At 32.6% G+C, this 21,312-nt stretch overlaps 2 protein-coding genes and 1 pseudogene across 5 annotated transcripts; 2 read left to right on the forward strand and 1 right to left on the reverse strand.

Moving 5' to 3' along the window:
- The first annotated feature begins 247 nt into the window (after positions 1-247).
- On the forward strand, positions 248-2,234 carry LOC120075684 (annotated as a pseudogene).
- A 1,439-nt stretch (positions 2,235-3,673) lies between these two features.
- Positions 3,674-5,866, forward strand: LOC120069773 (glyoxylate/hydroxypyruvate reductase HPR3-like). Its single transcript, XM_039021588.1, has 2 exons — positions 3,674-4,215; positions 5,193-5,866. The coding sequence occupies exons 1-2, from the start codon at positions 3,760-3,762 to the stop codon at positions 5,715-5,717; spliced, it is 981 nt and encodes a 326-aa protein (XP_038877516.1). The 5' UTR covers positions 3,674-3,759; the 3' UTR covers positions 5,718-5,866.
- Positions 5,684-12,161, reverse strand: LOC120069757 (polygalacturonate 4-alpha-galacturonosyltransferase-like). Of its 4 annotated transcripts, none has more exons than XM_039021561.1 (9): positions 11,895-12,161; positions 11,634-11,820; positions 10,093-10,127; positions 9,747-9,872; positions 9,468-9,671; positions 8,968-9,308; positions 8,441-8,798; positions 7,706-8,293; positions 5,684-7,414 (listed from the first exon to the last, which is right to left on the reverse strand). In XM_039021561.1, the coding sequence occupies exons 2-9, from the start codon at positions 11,791-11,793 to the stop codon at positions 7,139-7,141; spliced, it is 2,088 nt and encodes a 695-aa protein (XP_038877489.1). In that variant the 5' UTR covers positions 11,794-11,820; positions 11,895-12,161; the 3' UTR covers positions 5,684-7,138. The 4 variants fall into 4 exon arrangements, with proteins under 4 accessions (XP_038877489.1, XP_038877503.1, XP_038877493.1 ...); XM_039021575.1 differs by having other exon boundaries at positions 9,468-9,475; positions 9,605-9,671; positions 11,634-12,161; XM_039021565.1 differs by having other exon boundaries at positions 9,468-9,478; positions 9,605-9,671; positions 11,634-12,161.
- Positions 12,162-21,312: the final 9,151 nt, after the last annotated feature.

A 21,312-nucleotide genomic window follows, 5' to 3' on the forward strand; every position in this document is an offset into this window, starting at 1 on the left:
GAAAATTATGTAACCCAACTACGTTTACTATTTATAATCTCATTGAAACTGAGCTACGTTGATGTTGGCACCTAATTTCAAAAGTTAAAATAATGTGTTGTGTTTAAATTGGGCGTATTTTGAGGGAGTTGCAGAGGATAAACGTGGTTGCCAAATGGCAATATTATCGTATTCAAAGAAAAGAAATGTAATTATCTCCATTATGGGCGAGAGAGCTGGTACAATATTTTGATTAGTAGTAAGCAAAATGGCAATGGAAAGGCAAGGGAAGGAGCGTCCTGAAGTGTTGGTTCTAGGCCCTCCCTGGGTATTCTCAACTCTAGAATCCCAATTCCCAAACAAATTCCATTTCATAAAGCCATGGAATTCCAAACTCCCCCTACACCAGTTCCTCACTTCTCGTGCTCGATCCACACAAGCCTTGCTCATGCCTGTCATTCACACACTCAACTCCCCCACTCTCGACTGCCTCCCGTCGCTGAAGCTCGTCGTTACGACCAGCGCCGGTGTCGACCACTTGAACTTGGCCGAGTTACGTGGCCGTGGGATAGCCATTGCCTATGCAGGAAACTTGTACTCTGAAGATGTCGCCGATATGGCAGTTGGATTACTAATCGATGTCCTAAGAAAGGTATCGGCGGGAGACCGGTTCGTGAGGCAACGCCTTCGGCCTACTAAACCGGATTTTCCTCTCGGATTAAAGGTGCAATTCTCTCTCTCTTTCATCTAATTGCAATTTGTGAGAGTAGTTCTATAGATCACCAAAATAAAATATATACTCTACTTTTTCCTGAGGAGAAGTTTGGTTTCAAACCCCGATTCAAACAGGAGAAAAAAACTTGAGTTTGAAATTATAAAAATGGATCAATGTGCATGTAGATTAAGATCTCTATCATTACTCTCACTTCTTTTGAGTTTAGATTTTTCGGTTCTATTTTCTCTTGCTTATCTCCTTCTTTTGGATTTAGAATTGAACTACATCATTACTAATCTTATCCAGAATATAGCACTATAAACCTATTATTAATAGACTTCTAACTTAGCCGTTTATAATAAGTCTATCATTAATAAACTTCAATCATTCTTATGATTGTTTTTAGATGGGCTAATAGACTTTTTAAAGTTACATTTAGATTTTGCTATATTTACAAATAATTTTAGGTTTTATTTTTTTTTATTGATTTACTTGATTTTGCTACATAGGTAACTAACCCAATTTGAAAACTAAGAAAATGGTTTTTAAATACTTGCTTTTGATTTTGGAACTTGACTAGGAATTCAATTTTTTCTCTAGAAAAAATGAAAACTATTATAAAAATGGTTAAAAAAGAAACAAACTCTACTTTCAAAAATTGAAAACCAAAAAGAAAAAGGAAATTTTTACGGATAGAAAAAATATCAAATTATTTATAGAAATAGCAAAAAGAATACTGATAAAGATTGATATAAATCTATTCGTGTCTATCAGTGATAGTCTTTCCATCACTGATAAACACTATTTCTATCGATCTCTATCAAAGAAAATTAAAATTTTGTTATTTTGTGTAAATCGTTTACCTTATTTTTCTATTTTTGAAAATCCTCCCTGGAAGAATGGTTATTAAATGGAGTTAACCTATGGCTAATTAGTTAGTATCTAGTGGAAAAGGTGTTGGTTCAACTTTTTTTTTTTTTTTTTTCAATGGAATTGAAGGTTAAGAATTTTGACAGTTGAGCGGCAAGCAAATTGGGATAGTTGGATTGGGGAAGATAGGCTCTGAAGTTGCCAAAAGGCTGGAGGGTTTTGGGTGCAGAATCTCATATAACTCAAGACCAAAAAGCCATTAGTGCCATACTCCTACTATTCCAATGTACATGAACTTGCAGCCAACTGTGAAGTTCTCATCATTTGTTGTGGGTTAACTGAAGAAACCCACCATATGATTAACAGGGAAGCCATGCTAGCATTAGGAAAAAATGGAGTGATAATCAACATTGGTCGCGGTGCAGTCATCGACAAGAAGGAGATGATTCGATGTCTGGTTGATGGGGAGATTGGGGGTGCTGGACTGGATGTGTTTGAGATCGAACCCGATATTCCAAAACAGCTCTTTACACTTGATAATGTTGTGTTGTCACCGCATGCTGCTATCACAACACATGAATCATTTGTGGGAATGTCTAAGTTGGTGGTGGAAAACTTGGAGGCATTCTTCTCAAACAAACCTTTGATGTCTCCCTATATGGATTATTAGTTGTGGTGCAGTTGAGTAAGGCTGAAGAGAGGTTGTTTATTGAGAAAAAGAGACAAAAAAAACTTCACAACAGAGGCACCTTAATGGTATTAGAGTATTCAACCTATTTCTTCTTTTTAGAGAAATATTATTTTAAAAAAGAAAAAAGAAGTCGAATCTACTCCCACTTTTATATTCGTTTTACTTTATATTGGAATTTGTAGTGTTTGATTCTAATTGGTTAAAAAAAAAACTATTGCACTTTTTTATCTTGAATCTTGTTTAAACAATCAAGTAATTTGGATTTTCACTCGTAAAATAATTGATAGAAATTTGTTCTTAAAAATCAACTAGTTTGGTTCTCACTCGAGATGTAGTAAAATAGCCAAGAAAGAGTGTTAGAGAGTGACGCGTCGTTTATAAAATTGAAAAAAAAAATATATATGACATCACACACCATTCAATTTCAACTGTATAGAAGTTTTAAGATCTTGTTGACCATTCATTTTGATTCAAAAAATGTTAACATCAGTCACAAAAGCAATTTTTACCATCAATTTACATGATGGCAATTTTCCTATATCATTTTAGTGAAAAAGAAAATCCTCATGTAGTTTCTAGAATAAGTTCAAGATTGGATTGGGTTTCCCATAATGTCTCTCAATATCTATCAATATCAGTAACATTTTGTTATATTTGAAAAAATATTTATTCATTTTTCTATATTTGAAAACAACCTTTTTTTTGTAATTTTCAAAACTTGGTTTGGTTTTTTAGAATATTCGTAAAAAGTAGATAATAAACCAAGAAGTTTAAAGATGGAATGGATATTCATAAACTTTTAAATGATATATAATTAAATCTACTTTCACCTAGCACCTTGAACTTTTAAGTTAATCAATGATTTAAGATAGTATCAAAACAAGTGGTCTAGGAAAGTCATGTGTTCAAACCCTTGCAATGTTATTTCCTCTCTATTTAATATTGATTTCTACTTATTAGGTCTTCTTCATATTTCAAACCCACAAATTAAGAGATTCTTAATTTACAAAAACAAAAAACCAAATGGTTACCAATAGTTTAAACCAAGTAAAATTTTGAAAACTAAAAAAAATAACTTTTAAAAACTTGTTTTTGTTTTTTACATTTGACTAAGAATTCAACTAGTATACTTAATAAAGATACAAATCATTATAAGAAATTAAGAGAAAATTGTCTTGATTTTCAAAAACCAAAAATAAAAAATAATCATGTATACGTTTTTTTAGTTTTAAAATTTTGAATTGACTTTTAAAAACGTCCATAAAAAAGGAGGGAACAAATAAAAAAAAATAGAATTATAATGAATATTTATACGCTAAATTTTCGGAAGGAAGGGAGAAGGGAAAAAATACTTATTTAAAAAAAAAAAAAAAAAAAAAAACCTTGTAAATTGACCTACTCCATTCAATTCGGGTGCATTTTGAGGGATTCCTAGAGGATAGACGTGGATTCCCAATCCCCATTTTGTCTTATCCAAAAGAAAAAATGTATTGGTGAAAGCAAAATGGACGAGGAAAGGCATGGCCAGAAGCTTCCTCAAGTTTTGGTTCTAAGTCCTCCCTGGATATTATCAACTCTGGAATCCGAATTCCCAAACAAATTCCATTTTCTAAAGCCATGGAATTCCAAACTCCCCCTAGACCAATTCCTCACTTCTTATGCACAATCCATAAAAGCCATGATCATTCCTATCATTCACACACTCAACTCCGCCATTCTCGACCGTCTCCCCTCGCTGAAGCTCATCGTTACTACCAGCGCCGGTGTCGATCACTTGAACTTGGCCGAGTTACATGGCCGTGGGATAGCCATTGCCTATGCAGGAAATTTGTTCTCTGAAGATGTGGCCGATATGACGGTTGGATTACTCATCGATGTCCTAAGAAAGATATTGGCGGGAGACCGGTTCGTGAGGCAACACCTTTGGCCTACTAAACCGGATTTTCCTCTCGGATTAAAGGTGCGATCCTTTTTGCTTTATCTAATTGCAATTTTCTCTTTTTTATGGTCCCCATTTTAAAAGTAATTTTTTTAAATTCAAGTCAAAATTCGCAAGAAAATTTTAAATGAGTATCGATTCTGTTTTAAGATTCTGCAAATATAGTAAATTATATATGATTTTACATATTAGCAAATGATAATTTTTCATTTCCATTTTAATTTTATTTAATAGAAGTCTATTACTAATAGACTAGTTTTTTTAATATATATATATATATATATAGATTACTAGTTTTAAAAGTCTATGAATGATAATTTTTAATACTAAATAAAACCTATCATGAGTGAGTTTCTCCAATACTGTTGTTAGGCACGAACTTTGCCAATAGAATTCTACAAATGATATTAGTTTGTTAGTCATAGTTACTAATAAACTTAAATACATATATAATTCTATCATAATACAAGTCTATCAATTATACACATTGATATTGAACTAAATTATCAATAATGATATACTGATAGAATTCAATACAAACATAGTATCAATAATAAAAACAAATCACTAATAAACTTCTAACTTAATAATTTATCAATGATAGAAGTCTATTATTGATAAACTTAATGATCTATCAGTGATAGAGAGATAAAAGTCTGTCATTGATAAACTGCTAAGTTAGAAATCGATTTTTCTAATAAGCATTTTCTATAGGCAAACAGGATTTTTGAACTTTTTTCCTGAGTTGCATTTAAATTTTGATACATTTACCGATAATTTTAGGTTTATTTACTTTTGCTATTAACTTAGATGATTTTGCTATATATGCAACTAAGCTAATTTGAAAACTAAATAACTTCTAAAATTCTAGTTTTATATTTAGAATTTGACTTAGAATTTAAATATCCAGGGTTAATTAGTTAATATCTGAAGGAAAAAGTGCAGTTCAATTTGGATACTTCTTTTTATTGATGAATCTGAATTAAGAATTTTGACAGTTGAGTGGCAAGCAAATTGGGATCGTTGGATTGGGAAAAATAGGCTCTGAAGTTGCCAAAAGGCTAGAGGGTTTTGGATGCAAAATCTCATATAACTCAAGAACCAAAAAGCCATTAGTGCCATACTCCTACTATTCCAATGTACATGAACTTGCAGCCAACTGTGAAGTTCTCATCATTTGTTGTGGGTTAACTGAACAAACCCACCATATGATTAACAGGGAAGCCATGCTAGCATTAGGAAAAAATGGGGTGATAATCAACATTGGTCGCGGGGCAGTCATCAACGAGAAGGAGATGATTCAATGTCTGGTTGATGGGGAGATTGGGGGTGCTGGACTGGATGTGTTTGAGAACGAACCCGAAATTCCGAAACAGCTCTTTACACTTGATAATATTGTGTTGTCACGACATGCTGCTATCACAACACATGAATCATTTGTGGGAATGTCTAAGTTGGTGGTGGAAAACTTGGAGGCATTTTTCTCAAACAAACCTTTGGTGTCTCCCTATATGGGTTATTAGTTGTGGTGCAGTTGAGTAAGGCTGAAGAGAGGTAGGTTGTTTACTGAGAAAAAGAGACAAAAAAACTTGAGAACAGACTCCAAATACCTTAATGTATTAGAGTATTCAACCTTTTCTTTTTCTTTTTAGAGAATTAATATTTATGGACACACCCGTGTTTGATTTGCAGTCACCAACTTTAATATTTTTCATGAGTATTTATCAAATTCTGGGGAGAAGAAAGCCTCTCTAAAAGTGATTACTGGCTTCTGAGGTTATTATTTCCATCAGGTTTTAAGAAGCTTTCACGATTACTGGCTCCGCAGATTTAATGGAATTAACAAGCTTTTCCTTTCAGCTACTGTACAAACGACACTGGAATAAACTAAAAAATCTAACCAATCATGGTTTCGTTCAGATTTGCTAATTGGATTGAAGAATTAAGAAAACCGAAAAGGAGAAAGGCAAATTGAAGGAGAAAGATAGAAACTGATGATAGTCCGAAATAATAATTAAAAACAGGGTGGACAGGAAAAAAAAATGCCACTTGGAGAAAATGGAACAATCTTCAATAAAATGGGAGAGAGAATGACAATGAAATAGAGAGCATAGAATTCAAAGTATGAATATATGAATTTAATAATAGAGAAACTTTGGAAACTTCCCTGATGCTATAAATAACTAAATTAAGTTTGGGACTTGGTTTCATGCTGAATATGAACTTTTTAATATAAAATTTTGGTTTTGGTTTTTTAGATTTGGCTATAGATTCAAATCTTTCCTTAGAAAAATGAAGGGGAGGGAAAATAAACATCAATGAATATTAAAAGATGCCTAAAACTTTTCACTTTGCTGGTCTCAATCTTAAATTTTGACCTTTTGTGAAAGCAGAATCCGATTACCAAATACCAAATCCCAGCCTTTCTAGGTCACACGAGTCTTAAAATCTTAAAGTAATTTTCTACTCTGCTGTTAATTTAAGAGTAAAAAAATGCAAAATTAGAAAAGAGAGTAACCTAAAATAAAGAGTGCTTGAAATTTGAGAAAGCGATGGACAAAAAAGAACGTATTTCTTTTGCCTACAAACATACAGGGTTTCTTCTTCATCGAATTTAGAGTTGGGAATCTTGGGATACAGTGTTGAGGGGAAGAATATAGTAGATGTGGCATTTACTTCCCAATCTACCCAATCAATTTTCTACTCTAAACTGCGTCGGGATAAGAATTTTCTTACATTCTAACATGATATAGTTTCTATCTCCTTATAATGCATGAAGGCCCGTGAGAAACAATTGAATGAAATACAAAGGTATTTAACTGTGATGTGAGATATCCCCAGCCCTATGTCATGCAGTAAACCAAGTAAAGCAAATTCAACGTGCGGTGGGGGGGAGAGAGTGTGAGTTAGAGAGACCTGTAGTTGCGATTATCCACGGTCAGTTTCATTTAAGGAAGTTGCACTGGCGAAGATAAGGATGGTCGTAGTCAATATATTTTGTCCAGTAGGGGCGATACTTTGTCATGGCCATCTCCAACCAAGGTTTCATGTTGCCATTATAGTGAATAACAGCTGCATTTTCTATCTCCGATGGGTTGATACTTGGATTGTAACCCAATCCAAGCACATGCCAAGACTTATTGAGGGAATATGTCAGCCCATAAAATGTCATCAAACCTGGAGGTAATGTTCCGAGCTTCCAAAGCAGCCTATCTTCGTTCTGAAACCAACATTGCAAAGTCTACCGAATTGATGTGTATAAAATATAGAAGCAACATTCAAAGATACACTTATCTTTATGCATTCCACTCTCATCACACATACAAAGAAGTAAAGTAAATGTCATGTGACAAATTATGATTGGACAATTTGATAAGATGCATAAAAATAGATGTTGTGAGAGATGCACGTAACTATTTTTCATAGTAAAATTTGTCCTCCGAAAACACAGTTAATCCATTCAAGAATTTTTTTTTTAAAAAAAAAAAAGGAATGTGGATGCAAGACTCACCAAGTTCTGCCATGTATGATATACGCCAGTGAGATTTCTCTTTTTCCACTCCTTGAGATCAAATATATTCATTCCATATGCCCAACCGCATGCATTTGGATCGAATTCCCTGGCGATATAAGGGTTTGAGAAGTTAAGGTATTTGTCAAAACGATGAAAATTCTCAACACAAGTTTCCACTGCACCGTTGACTTTTCCTTCAAGGTCTACAAGCCACAATCCAGTCAAATCTTTCTGGACAACAACGTCATCATCCAGAAATAGAATTTTGTCTAGCTTGGGATAAATTTGCGGTATATAGAACCTCAGATGATTTAGCATTGAGAGGTATTTTGGGTTCCTGTACTTCAAACTAGAAGCACTAGATGAAGGAGTGGTTGAATGTCCTGTCTTGAAATAATATTCTCTCATTGCTGCAGAATTAAGCTGGCGGAGTACTGGGCAATAGGACGAGTTCAACCACTTGAGTTCATCTAAATTTTCAACGTGGATCGTAGCTTCTTCAGGAGGATTTAAGAGAAACCACATTTTCAATGCTCCAATATTGAGATTATCAGTTACGAGGTGGAATACATGTTTTGAAGAATCCTGTCGTGCAAACAAGGAAATATGCCAAGCTAAAATACAACATAAATAGACAAATAAACTTTACCATAATCTGCCATACAAGTGATACGTGTTCAAGAGAAAGTCAATTTTGATGAATAGAGCTCTAAATTGATGAGATGAATTCACCTTAGCGTTCATTATGGTTGAGTTCACAACTACTGCGGCAGCCATAACATTGTCTGTGAAGAGGGCATAATGGTGAAATTTTGGATTCTGCAAATTTACACTTCTAGGGAAATTTCTTTTCTCTGGAGGAAGAAGGTAGTAATCGATGGTAAGGCGCAAGGACAGGCAGCGAATGCCACCTGGAATACCTTTAACTCCCAATTGAGTGAGAAATGTATTTTGCCTTTTCAACCTTCTAATTTTTTCTTCTTCAGTTAAAAGCATTGCTCTCAGCTTCCTGATCACCAACTTGCAATCAAACAGTTGATCTCTCGCCTTTGAAAGAACACCAGCCATAGCTTTTATTTTTTGGGGCGCACTATAAAACAATGTATGGCGTAACATAAGAAGGGTCCTTACAATCATTATGATAAAGAAATTACAAGCATGAATAATGCAGATAATAAAATGCAATCCAAAGTTATTCAAGTTTCTCATTACATTATGCATTATATCACGATGGAAACTGAAAGACCAAGTTCTATTACCTATAATGCAACTCAGCATCAATATTTGCCTCTCCTAGGACACGACGACTCCTTTTAAGACATATTTGGAGCTCTTCAATCAAATCAAGTTTCTTTTTCTTTTTCGAAATACTCAGATATATTCTTGCCATTATAATCTGGTCTCGCATTAGACGTATAATTGAATCTTGGTTCTTGTTGTCATTTTCTTTCTTCCATGTACTGTATTTTCCAAGAATTGAGGAGTCAACTAAATCAGAGGCTTGCATATTTGTATTCTCAAGTTTTACAGCGGTATCTTCACCCTGCAGATCCAACTCCATCTCCAGCAATTGATTTTCCTGTCGCTCTTCTCTTGCTATCTACAAAATAGGAACAGGGGCAAGGGAACAATAAGGTTGAGAATGTGCAAAGTCAAATATCCTTCCCTTCCACCTCTATCTAAGCAAGGGACTTATAAGGCCAATTTTATGTACAACATCGGAAGCTATGTAATGAAAAGTATAATCGATCATTATTACCCTTCTGGCTGCTTTAGAGAGCGCAAGCAAATTGATGAATTCCACAAGAGAACATGTAAAAGACAACAGCGTCAATAAAAGAAAGAGAACAACAAGAGCTACCAATTCATCATAAACATAAGATGTGCTAGTATTACCACCCAAAGAATTGTCCTCTTCTACCGGGAAGGTTCCACTTCTCGGAACTACAGTCGTTTGGCTTGGCTACAAGCAGAATCATGACTCAGTGACAATAAAATGGGTAACGCCAGAAAAAGAGTTTGAGGTTGTCAAGCGTACCATGGAAATTGCATCAACTGAGGCTTCTACCCCAGCCAAACTCAAAGATAAGGCAAGATTACTATTCCCCGAAGAACTAATATTAACAGTTGTGTTGTTTGTGCTGGCTGCAATATCATCAATGACCTGCAGTGGAATTGTAACCAATATTTCACACAGAAACAGCTACTAAATTCCACAATTCTCAGGGCCCAAGGATTAATAGTTACAGATATGATGAAATCCGGTAAGAAAACCCACACCAAGTTGCACGATACCAGGAGTCTCGACAAGTTTTGGCAAATATTTTTTCCAATCCACACTAAATACAAACCAATTCAGAATAGAGAACGTTTTAGTAACTTGCCTCTTTGCTTGGACTACTTGAAATAACCCCTTCACCTGCATAGATTGTAACAACAAATTAAACAAATAATAAATGAACAAACGAAATCACGTCATCACAATTAGTATAGACATGCATGTGTCTGTTAATTTGTTCTTAATAAAAAGGAATATCACAAATAACTTTCGCATAGTTTTACCGAAGTCGTCATTTGGACGCATGGAATACTTCTTGAAAAGCAGTTGTACAAAGCAGTAATCGATCAGAATTACCTAGTATCCTTTCTAACTTATACGCCGTGCAATTTTCAAAAATAGGCTATGATCTTGTTCAAGGATAAAACAAAGAACAGAGGCAACACTTACACGTGAATAGCAATAAGAATAGCACACAAGAATACGCATATTGTATGGATATTGTGATAAAAGGGGGGCAGGCTTCTCGTTTGGGCTTCAAGACCCATGCATCACGGAAAACGTCAGGCTAGATGTGCTAATTTTCATCTTCCAATCAAGTAAACTATTTACGCCCTCCGTCGTCTCACTCCTCGGTCTCTCCATGGTTTGGCGTGAAGCACAGGTTGGATCACCCAACTTGTGCGCTCTGGTTTGACACTACTTGATTGGCAAGAAGAATTGAGGATCGTATATTCATGGTGCTCTCCACATATGCATCATCTCCAACTCCAAGTAAGCTATTACTTAGTCGATCACCTTTTATCAAACTCGGAAGAGCAACTCTTGCGGGTACAAGGAGTTGGGCAGGCAAACTCATGACCATCCCTCTGATTTCTGTAGTGTTAGCACAGCCAAACTTTACGTAGAAATTCTGTAGCAAACGAATCAATAATGTTCTAGTGGTTGCTTAAGGCGAAAAGCCAGAAACTCAAAGTAGTAGTGCGCTGTTAGCAAAAATTCCTTGCACAAAGAAGTTCGGTGACTATAATTAGATCGCTTTAGCCTCTAGGAAATTCAATTATTTGTTCTTTAATCTTCATTCTTCGTACATTTTCGCCTCTCACATATACTGGAGCAGCCACTCCATTTTGTGCAGAGATCAAATAAAGCGAGAAAATCAATCCGAAGAAATCATGCCTAATACATCTTTGCGGTTTTATGAGCGCTATTCAATATCAATTTCAACAGATTCTGAGCAAATTCCTAGAATGCGATTAAGGATTCCAACGCAGGATAAGATGTTAAACTTAAAACGTGGAGCAATACACTTATACCTATACTAAACTTTCTGTTTCGTAATCCCTACTACTTCTGCCATTTATTTGGCTCCCGAAGAAACAATCAAAATAAGAAGCTCTCGAGGGAAAGAAAAAAAAAAAGTCAGTCCTAACTCAGAGTCTGAACTGGCTGTAGTTCTTCCGATTCCGTAGAGAAAACATTATAACATAGTACAATAACTAAAGCTTTCGACTAAAACTGAGGAAAATAAAGAGAAAGTTGGCTAAAGTGTTCTAATAAGTAATGATCCAGAGTATAATATACACTACATTGTTCATTTTCTTAAATCACACAGGGAAATCAAAAAGTTGGTAAAAAAAAACGCACCAGCAGTGTGGAGGTCACTGAGGACGACAAAACTCAAGAGTGCGAAAACGCAGAGAAGGACGAGACCAGCCAAGATGAACCTATAGCCTCCGACACCACCACTACCTTCTTCATCCTCATTCTTAGCCGAACCAGACACCAGTCGGTTCTTCAGCGCCATTGTTGATGCACACGAGAACGGAGAGAACTGGAGATTGGCAAGAGAAGTTCGTAAAGCGTGGTCAAGTTAAAGAGAGAGCGAAGATTACAGAAGAACAGAACCTTTCAGTTAAGTCATCGTTGGTATCAATTCTGTGAAGTGTGGACGGAAACTGAAGGCCGGTGCGTTTTATACTCCCGCTTCTCCAATTTTCTTTTCCTTTTTTGCCCTTAGTTTCCCGCTCTGTCTGAAGCGAAAATAATCATTCTTCATTTTAAAGCTAAATTATTAAAGAAAATTATTTTCTGCTTTAAGATGTTAAATTAGATGTAGCATAGATGTTCATTATTAGTGTCATTGCCCATATCTATACCACATCATAATTTACCTCTTATCTATTTCTTACTTGCCAAATTGTCCAAAAAAATTGGAGAAAGTGAAGAAATTCATTCTTTGTTATTTTATCTAATTTTTGTTATTTATTTATTTTATTATATATTATTATTATATTATTTTTTTTTCATATTTGTGTTCTCGTTGTGTGCCATTGTGTTCTCGAAATTCACAATACAGCACGAGCTCTATCGTTTCGTCGCTAAAGGTAGATCCTAAAGTTATGTCTGTTTTTCTTTCTTCGTTATAATTAATAAATTTAACGTTGTTTTACATATTTAATATCTATTAAATTTCTAATATAAATTCAATATTTTATGATAGAATTGTCATGACGAATCTCGCAGAATTAGAATTTTTCGCTCTTGATATTAATAGCAGTAATTATTTTTCATTGGTACTTGATGTCGAAACCCACCTGGATGCTATGAATCTTGGAGAGACTATTAAAAAAATAAATAAGACATACAGTCATGACAAAGTAAAAGTTATTATTTTCCTTCGTCGTCACCTCCACGGGGGATTGAAAATGAAGTATCTTACAATAAAAGATCCATGTATCTTGTGGATAAATTTGAAAGGACGATATGATCATAAGAAAATAGTTATTCTTCCTAAAGCTCGTTGTGAGTTGATGCACTTGAAGCTACAAATTTTCAAATCAGTAACTGATTACAACTCCGCATTATTTAAAATCAATTCGAAACTTTTGTTACGCGGAGAGAAAATTATTGATGTTGATATGTTAGAGAAAACATTTTTTACATTTCATGTTTTGAATATGCTCATGCGGCAGCAATATCGAGAGAAATATTTTAAATATTATTCTGAACTAATTTCATGTCTTCTCGTGCCCGAACTGAAGGAATTCTAAATCTAGATGATCTTTGAGCGGAAGCGAATCGTTTCAAATTCCATTGTGAAATAACTCAAACATTTACAATCATACATAAACGATTATGCATTAAAGATAAATTACAACATGTTTCTTATCAACCAAAAAAGAAAGAAAGAAAAGAAAAGAAAAGAAAAACAAATGATAGAGTGACAATACCTTTGAAGAACTATTTCTTCAAGTATGTCCCTCGATCAAACTCGAACACAACGATCAACTCGAGCTCGATCTCCCTTGAACATCAACAACGAGTAAAACTCGATCCTCGATCAATTGAACACAACCACAATATTACTTTGGTATTCTCGGTGTGAGGATCCAGAAGTTATGGACTCTGGTTGATTTTGGATAGAGAGATGGACTGGAGTAGACGAAAGAGTATGTAATCACACAATCGTGTAGTAGATGAAGTCTATCATATAGACTCGACGCTCGATCGTTTAGTAAACGAGTACTATCGTATAGTAAACTCGATCTTATCATTTAGACACTCGATGAGTTATCTGTTAACTTGTTATCTTGTGTCGTTCACTTGTTGCGTTGTAAGATTTTGAAAACCAATTTTCTCTTTATCTCACAGTTACCATAAAACCGTGTATAATAAATTATAAATAAATACAATAATTAACTTATCATATTATATTTATAACCTATAGTTTTATTATCGCATCATATGCAACATATGAACCATAGCTCTTTTTCTATTTTATGACATTTAATATAAATTATATTTATATTAACTCATCCAATTAAATACATCATATCAATTATATCATATATAATTGAATTAATTTAATTACATCATATATAATCAAATTTCCTCTTGTTAATTTGAACATTTTAAACTAACCCAATAACTGATTCTCAACTTTAATCCAACGAGTTACCAATGGAACCTTATGGATATATAGCTTGAAGCTCCACTAAAGACCGAAAGCTGCACTATTTGCACTACATATATATTTTTGTGTCCATTGGATATTACTAATCAACGGTGCGATGACCCTTCACAAATTGCTCATAAGCATAGCTGGCCAAATTACCGTTTTGCACGTGTAGTTACATCTAACTTCTTAAGTACCATTGATTCCTCTAATAAACAATAAGTCATAGGACTGAGTCATCTCTTACCAATAGAGGGTGTAGCCATCATGTTAAAGACTTAGAATTAGCCTTTGATGAAGTAATTTATCTACTTACCCCTGCATCAGGGAATGAGTGAATTTCGTCTTGTGAAGCTGAGTTCCCAGCTCCCCATTTAGACAAATCCTCAAAATGGTAGGCTTTTTAAGTTGGCAATCTGGCCACTTTCACTCATAAAAATCAAATGACCGCCTTCATAAGCAGAAGTTCACAACTCATTCAGGATTCAGGTATATCACCTATGGTCATCCTAGTGAAATGTAAGTTTATATTATCAACGGTGTTATATAAAGAGATTAATCATTTTGTGGTATGATCTTATACAAATTATTTGTATATGATACCCCGCTTGCATGTCTCCACATGGATGATCATGATCGAATCATTTGTAGCACTCTACAACACTTGTAACACCTACAAAGTGGGTTATATCAGTAGTGTCACCAGGATAAGGTACCCGACCCTATCCATCTATTACAGACCATCTAGATTATTATTTAAACAAGACCCACATGTATGTCTCTACATTCTTGTTTAAATTTATATAAAATAACATCGGATCTTAATTTATTGGATTGAGTAGATGCTTATAAAATAACACTTATTTTATTAATAACAATATGTTTATACAGAGTTTACAAACTACGAGCTTACAAAGAGATTTAGAACACAATTCACAACACGAACAAAATAACGAGTTATTATTGAAAAATCGTGAATCTTGACCAGCCGGGACGACAACATTTCCTAAAGAGAATGTTGTGAATTTTAATAATAATCGTGGTCGCAGTCGAGATCGTGACCTTGGGTGAGAAAGAAATCATTATTATTTTTGTGATGGTCGTTCTAATCATTTAAATTTCAAAAGAATTCACACAAAATGATGATCGCAAAGAAAAAACTCCACAAGATAATAGTCCAAAATATGCTTAAAATGAATGTTTCCGATGCAGCATAACCGAGCATTGGTCACATATCTGTCGTACGTAAAAACACTTCGTTGATCTCTATCAAGCATCCCTAAAGGAAAAAGAGAATGATGTGGAAGCAAATTTTACATATCAGAATAATGACATATTTGATACATCCCATATGACAAATTTGGATGTGGCTGACTTCTTTTAATATACTAAAGAGAAAATCACAAAAATTGGTCTAACATCAAGAGTTTCATTTCACTTTGAAAATTTATAGACTTAATGTTTTTTTAAAATACATTATTATTCATCTCCATGTTTTTTTTCCTCTGTATACTCCAAAAAAAAAAAATCTTATTGTAATTATTTTCTTTTAATGAAGAAACATGAATCATTTTCATATGTTGAGTGACTAAAAAATGAGTAAAAAAATCTATGTCTGACAGACAGTGCAACTACACATACAATACTTACAAGTAGAAGATATTTTTCCAAACTGACAATGTTGGAATCAAAAGTCAATAAAATATCAAGTTTACAAATTTAATTGAAGGGTTTAGAAAAGCAAATATTACTTTAACTATAATAACAAAATTTACAATTGATAATGCACTATTCTATAGTCAATAAAAAAGAAATCTACTTAGTTTTAAATATATGTGTTGCAATGGTTATCATATTGAGACTAGTAGAAAGAACAGTATGGAGTGTCTTTATATCATATCTACTGTTTTGTATGAAAAACATATACTAGAAGTATGAATTAGATTATACTCATATACGAGTAATTGAAACATATCCAACAATGAACTTAAAGTTTATGAATCCAGACATATTTACAATTTGACATGACAAATTAGGTCATCCAGAGTCTATAATGATAAGAATAATTATTGAAAATTCAAATGAATGTCTATTGAAAAGCCAAAATATTATTCAATCTAATAAATTATCATGTGAGGCTTACTCTCAAGACAAGATAATCATTAGACCATCACCAGTCAAAGTGGGGACTGAGTCACCTGCGTTTTTAAAATGAATTCATCGTGATATATGTGAACCTATTAACCCCACAAAGTGGATCATTTAGATATTTTATAGTATCAATAGACGCATTCAGCAGATGGTCACACATGTGCTTATTATCAAGTCGAAATCTTGCATTTGCAAGATTACTTGCTAAAACAATTAAGTTAAGAGCACAATTTCCTTATTATACAATAAGATCACTCGTCTTGATAATGCTAGTGAATTTACATCCCAAACTTTTGATAAGATAAGTGTTGAACATCCTGTAGTTCGTGTCCATGCACAAAATGGTTAGCGGAATCATTCATAAAACGTTTGCAATTAATTGTTAGACCGTTGCTTATGAGAGCTAACTTTCCTACATATGTATGGGAACATGCTATTTTGCATGCAGCCTCACTTGTACGCATCAGACTAGTATCTTACCATAAGTACTCGCCATTACAATTAGCTTGTGGCCATAAGCCAATTATTTCCCATATGAGAATTTTTTGATATGCATTATATGTTCCAATTACTCCACCACAACGTACTAAAATGGGTCCACAAAGGAGGTTAGGAATATATATTAGATATGATTCTCCGCCAATTATCAAATATCTTAAAACCCCTGATGGGTGATGTTTACTGCACTATTTGCTGATTGTCATTTTAATGAGATTGATTTTCCAATATTAGGGGGAGAAACTAAGAAATTGGAAAAAGAAATTAAATGGAACTATCGTTGTTGTCTTGTTTAGATCCTTATACATATCAATATGAACTTGAAGTTCATAAAACAATTCATTTGTAAAATATAGCAAATCAGTTACCAAATGCATTTATATATGCAAATGAAGTAACTAAGTCACATATACCAATTGCAAATGTTCTATCAAAAATTGATATCCCAGCAGAGCAAGTCGTCATTAATGAGTCTGGAACACACCAGAAGCATGGTAAACCAATGGGTTCAAAAGATAAAAATCATCATAAAAGAAAAATAATTAATAGTTAAGAAGACCTGGTTGAGGATGTAAATACCCACGAGCAAATTCATGATACGACTAACGGGGAAGGTGGAATACATAAAGAAAATCATGAGATTTCAATAAACTATGTCGTGATAAGAAAAATATGGAATCGAACTCATGTAGTTATTGGCAACATTTTTGCGTATAATGTTGCTTTTGATATTATATTTGAAAATGAGGATTTTGAACCAAAATCTATTGAATAATGTAAGTAATCGAGGCAAATTAAGCTCGCTTTTTAAACGTCAATTTTTTGACCTCACAAGGTGTCAAACCTGTGGGATACAAATAGGTATTTATTAGGAAAGAAATATAAATAATGGGATCACAAGATATAAAACATGACTATTTGCACAAGGTTTTTCACAAAGACCTGGTATTGATTATGAGAATACGTATTCTCTGGTGGTAGATGCAATTACACTAAGATATTTAATGGTATGAAAGTCTGGATATGCATTTTATAGATGTAATCATAACATATTTATATGAATTTGTTGATAATGGTATTTATATGAGAATTCCACAAAGATTTAAGATACTTGAAACATATGAATCAAACTCCCCGGAATTGTATTCAATAAAGTTACAAAGATCGTTGTATGGATTGAAACAATCAAGACGAACGTGGTATAATCGTCTGAGTGTATATTTGTTGAAATAAGGACATCAAAACAATCCAATATGTCAATGTGTTTTTATAAAGAAACAACAGTCATGATTTGTTACTATAATTGTATATATTGATAGTTTAAATATAATTGGAACTTCTGAAGAGCTTTCGGAGGCAATAAAATATCTTAAGAAATAATTTGAGATGAAAGATCTCAGAAAAACAAAATTTTGTATTGGCTTGCAAATTAAGCATTTAGCATATACGATATTTGTTCATTAGTCAACTTATATAGAAAATGTTTTGAAAAGATTTTATATGGACAAAACATATCTATTGAACATTCCAATGGAAGTTCGTTCACTAGATGTGAAGAAAGATATATTTCAACCTCGAGATGATAATGAATAACTAATGGGTTATGAAGTACTATATCTTAGTGCAATTGGTGCACTTATGTATCTTACTAATAATACAAGACCAGAAACTACATTTTCGGTAAATTTATTAAAAATATATAGTTATTCTCCAACAAAAAAAAAAAACACTGGAACGAAATTAAACATATATTCCGTTATCTCTGATGAACGATCGACATGAGTTTGTTTTATTTAAATAAATTAAAACTTGATCTAGTTGGTTATGTAAATTCTGGATATTTATCTGATTCACACAAATCTATATCTCAAATGGTTATATATTCACATATGGAGGAACTGCTATATCATGGTGATCAGTGAAACATATCATAACAACCGCTTCCTCAAATCATGCTGAAATTCTTGCAATTCAGAGGCTGGTCGATAATGTGTATGACTAAGATCAATAACTCAATACATTCGTGAAACACGTGGTTTGTCTTCTAGTAAATTTCTTCCAACGATATTATACGAAGACAACACAACATGCATATCTCAAATCAAAGGATAATATAATAAAGGAGACATAACAAAACATATTTCACCGAAGTTTTTTTACACTCATGATCTTGAAGAAAACGACATTACTGTAAAACAAATTTGTTTGAAAAATAACCCGACAGGCTTATTTACAAAGACATCGCCTATCTTAATATTTGAAAAATTGGTGCACAACATTAGAATGCGGTGATTCAGATATCTCAAGTGATGTTTCCATGAGAGGAGTAAATATACTTTTTAAGGGTATTAAATTGTATGAAATATGTACTATTTTTCCTTCATTAAGATTTATTCCCAATGGGTTTTTTCCTAGTAAGGGCTTAACAAGACGTATTTCATATATAATGGGCATCTCCAGTTGGAAAGATGAGTGTTTCATTCTCCTCTCGATAGGGAAGAAAGGGCCTCTTCAGAGTCTTCAGACATTATTCACGTGTCTCAAAATTATGCATTATTAACGTTCATGTAATCCACCTTCTACTTGTCAAATTTCCTATGAATAGTGACATTTGAAAGACACACGTATTAGTGATCAATCCAAAAAAATTGGAGAAAGTAAAGAAATCCATTATTTGTTATTTTATCTACTTTTTGTTATTTATCTATTTTATCTATTTATTTTTATATTCATTTCATTTTATTATATTATATTTTCTCTATACTCGTGTTCTCGTTGTACACTGTTGTGCTTCTCAAATTCACAACAGGTTCATAAATGTCATTGTCACGTAACAAACTTTTTTTTTTTTTTTAAGATCATAACAAATTCTTTTAAGAAAAATTATTGAAAATATTTTTAAATATAACAAATGTCAAAATCTATCCGTGATAGACATTAATAAACATCCATTAGTATCCATCATTATCTATAAGTAATAAATGATAACAGTCCATCAATGTTTATCACTATAAAAAGTGATATTTTACTATATTTATAATATTTTAGTTCTTTTTCTATATTTATAATATTTGAAAATAATAATTTTACTATATTATCTTTTGTGATTAAAAAGGATAAGATGAGTATAGCATAGCTACACACATTATAAAGTTTGAAACTCCGACTTTTTTTTTTTTCCTTAAAAAAGAAGAGGAAGAAACAAAGAAACTGTTGAATTATTTTCAATTAATGTCAAGATCATGACATGAGTATTGAATGTACATTTAACTAATTTGACACGATGGAGTGGATTGAGGTTATAAGGACGTGGGTAGGTAAATAAAATAAGAGCAATAATGAGTGGGATGGATACCTGGTTATGACATAGAACTCAGTATTTCATAAAATTTAAGATGATGTGTCAATTAACTTTGTTTTTTTAGACGGTGTCATTATATTTAAGCATTCGGACACTTTCTTTTATCTGATTTAGTCTATTGAATAGAGTTAATAAGTCTAAAATTAATAGGTTAAAATTGATAAATTTGTGTTCAGAGTTTAAAGTTGTGAGATTTTTTTTTTTTTTTTTTTTTTTTTTGGTAATAAAGGTGAAAAGTAAAGAGAGAAGAAATTAGAGTTAGTCAATGAATGTAAAAGTAAAGATAGGACGAAAGAAAAGAAATTTTTTCTTATACTATAACAATAAGCTGTTTCCTAACCCGCTTTTAAATATAGGATGAAACTCACTAATATTAATATGAGATTCACAAATATTTATAAAGATAAAGTTATAATATAAACAAGAGAATATGTTACTCCCTGGTACTGAGAAAAATTTCAAATAAGATAAATAACTAGATAAATGTGAAAAATAGAAAAAGAAGTGAATGTAAAATTAGTCGATAAAAGTACAAATTTCACTAGTATTTTCTATTGAAATGTGATTATTTATACCAATTTAAGAAGTTGATGGACCAAATGACCCCAATGTGTAATTAACTAACACTAGTGACACATGTATCAATCTATTTTATTTCACGCTAAAATAAATTGTTTAATCCCTCATCTCTAAATATGTCTATTTAATTCATAATAAATTTTCAAAAGTGTCTAATAGTCTTAAAATTTTTAATTTTGTATCTTAAAAAAGGTTTTATTACATTTGAAATTAAATTTAATCTTCAAGAAATTGTTTAATCGACCCACACATTTTAGAAACCAAATAGACACAAACTTGATTTAAATACATGATATTACATACAATAAAATATAACATTAATTATCAAGAAACTTATTGAAATATCTATAGTTGTCTTAAATATCTAAATTCATCTTAGGGATCGTAAATAAATTTACCTGAGTTGTCCATCAGCTATTTGGTCATCAGATGGAACTTCATGCTTGTTTAAGAGCGACTTTCTAAATGATTAAAAAAAAAAGGTTTTTAAACCCTTAAAAGTCAATCTAAATATGTCCTCTGTATAACAAATTAAAATTACATGCAACACATGTAAGTTGAGAATCACAAAATGGTAGACATTTCCATAACATAAAATGTAAACAAATTAACATTTCAAGAATTACAAAAATTTAAAATGATTTTTTATGGAGATGGAGATCAATCCTTCAAACTCTAGAGAAGAAGGTTATGTGAATTACTATAGTATTGTTGAACTAAGTTCACTTTGAGCTATATTTTATTTATTAAATACTATGCTAGAATATATATTTATAATA

This window comes from Benincasa hispida, chromosome 1, assembly GCF_009727055.1.
Source record: "Benincasa hispida cultivar B227 chromosome 1, ASM972705v1, whole genome shotgun sequence".
Lineage (NCBI taxonomy): Eukaryota > Viridiplantae > Streptophyta > Magnoliopsida > Cucurbitales > Cucurbitaceae > Benincasa > Benincasa hispida.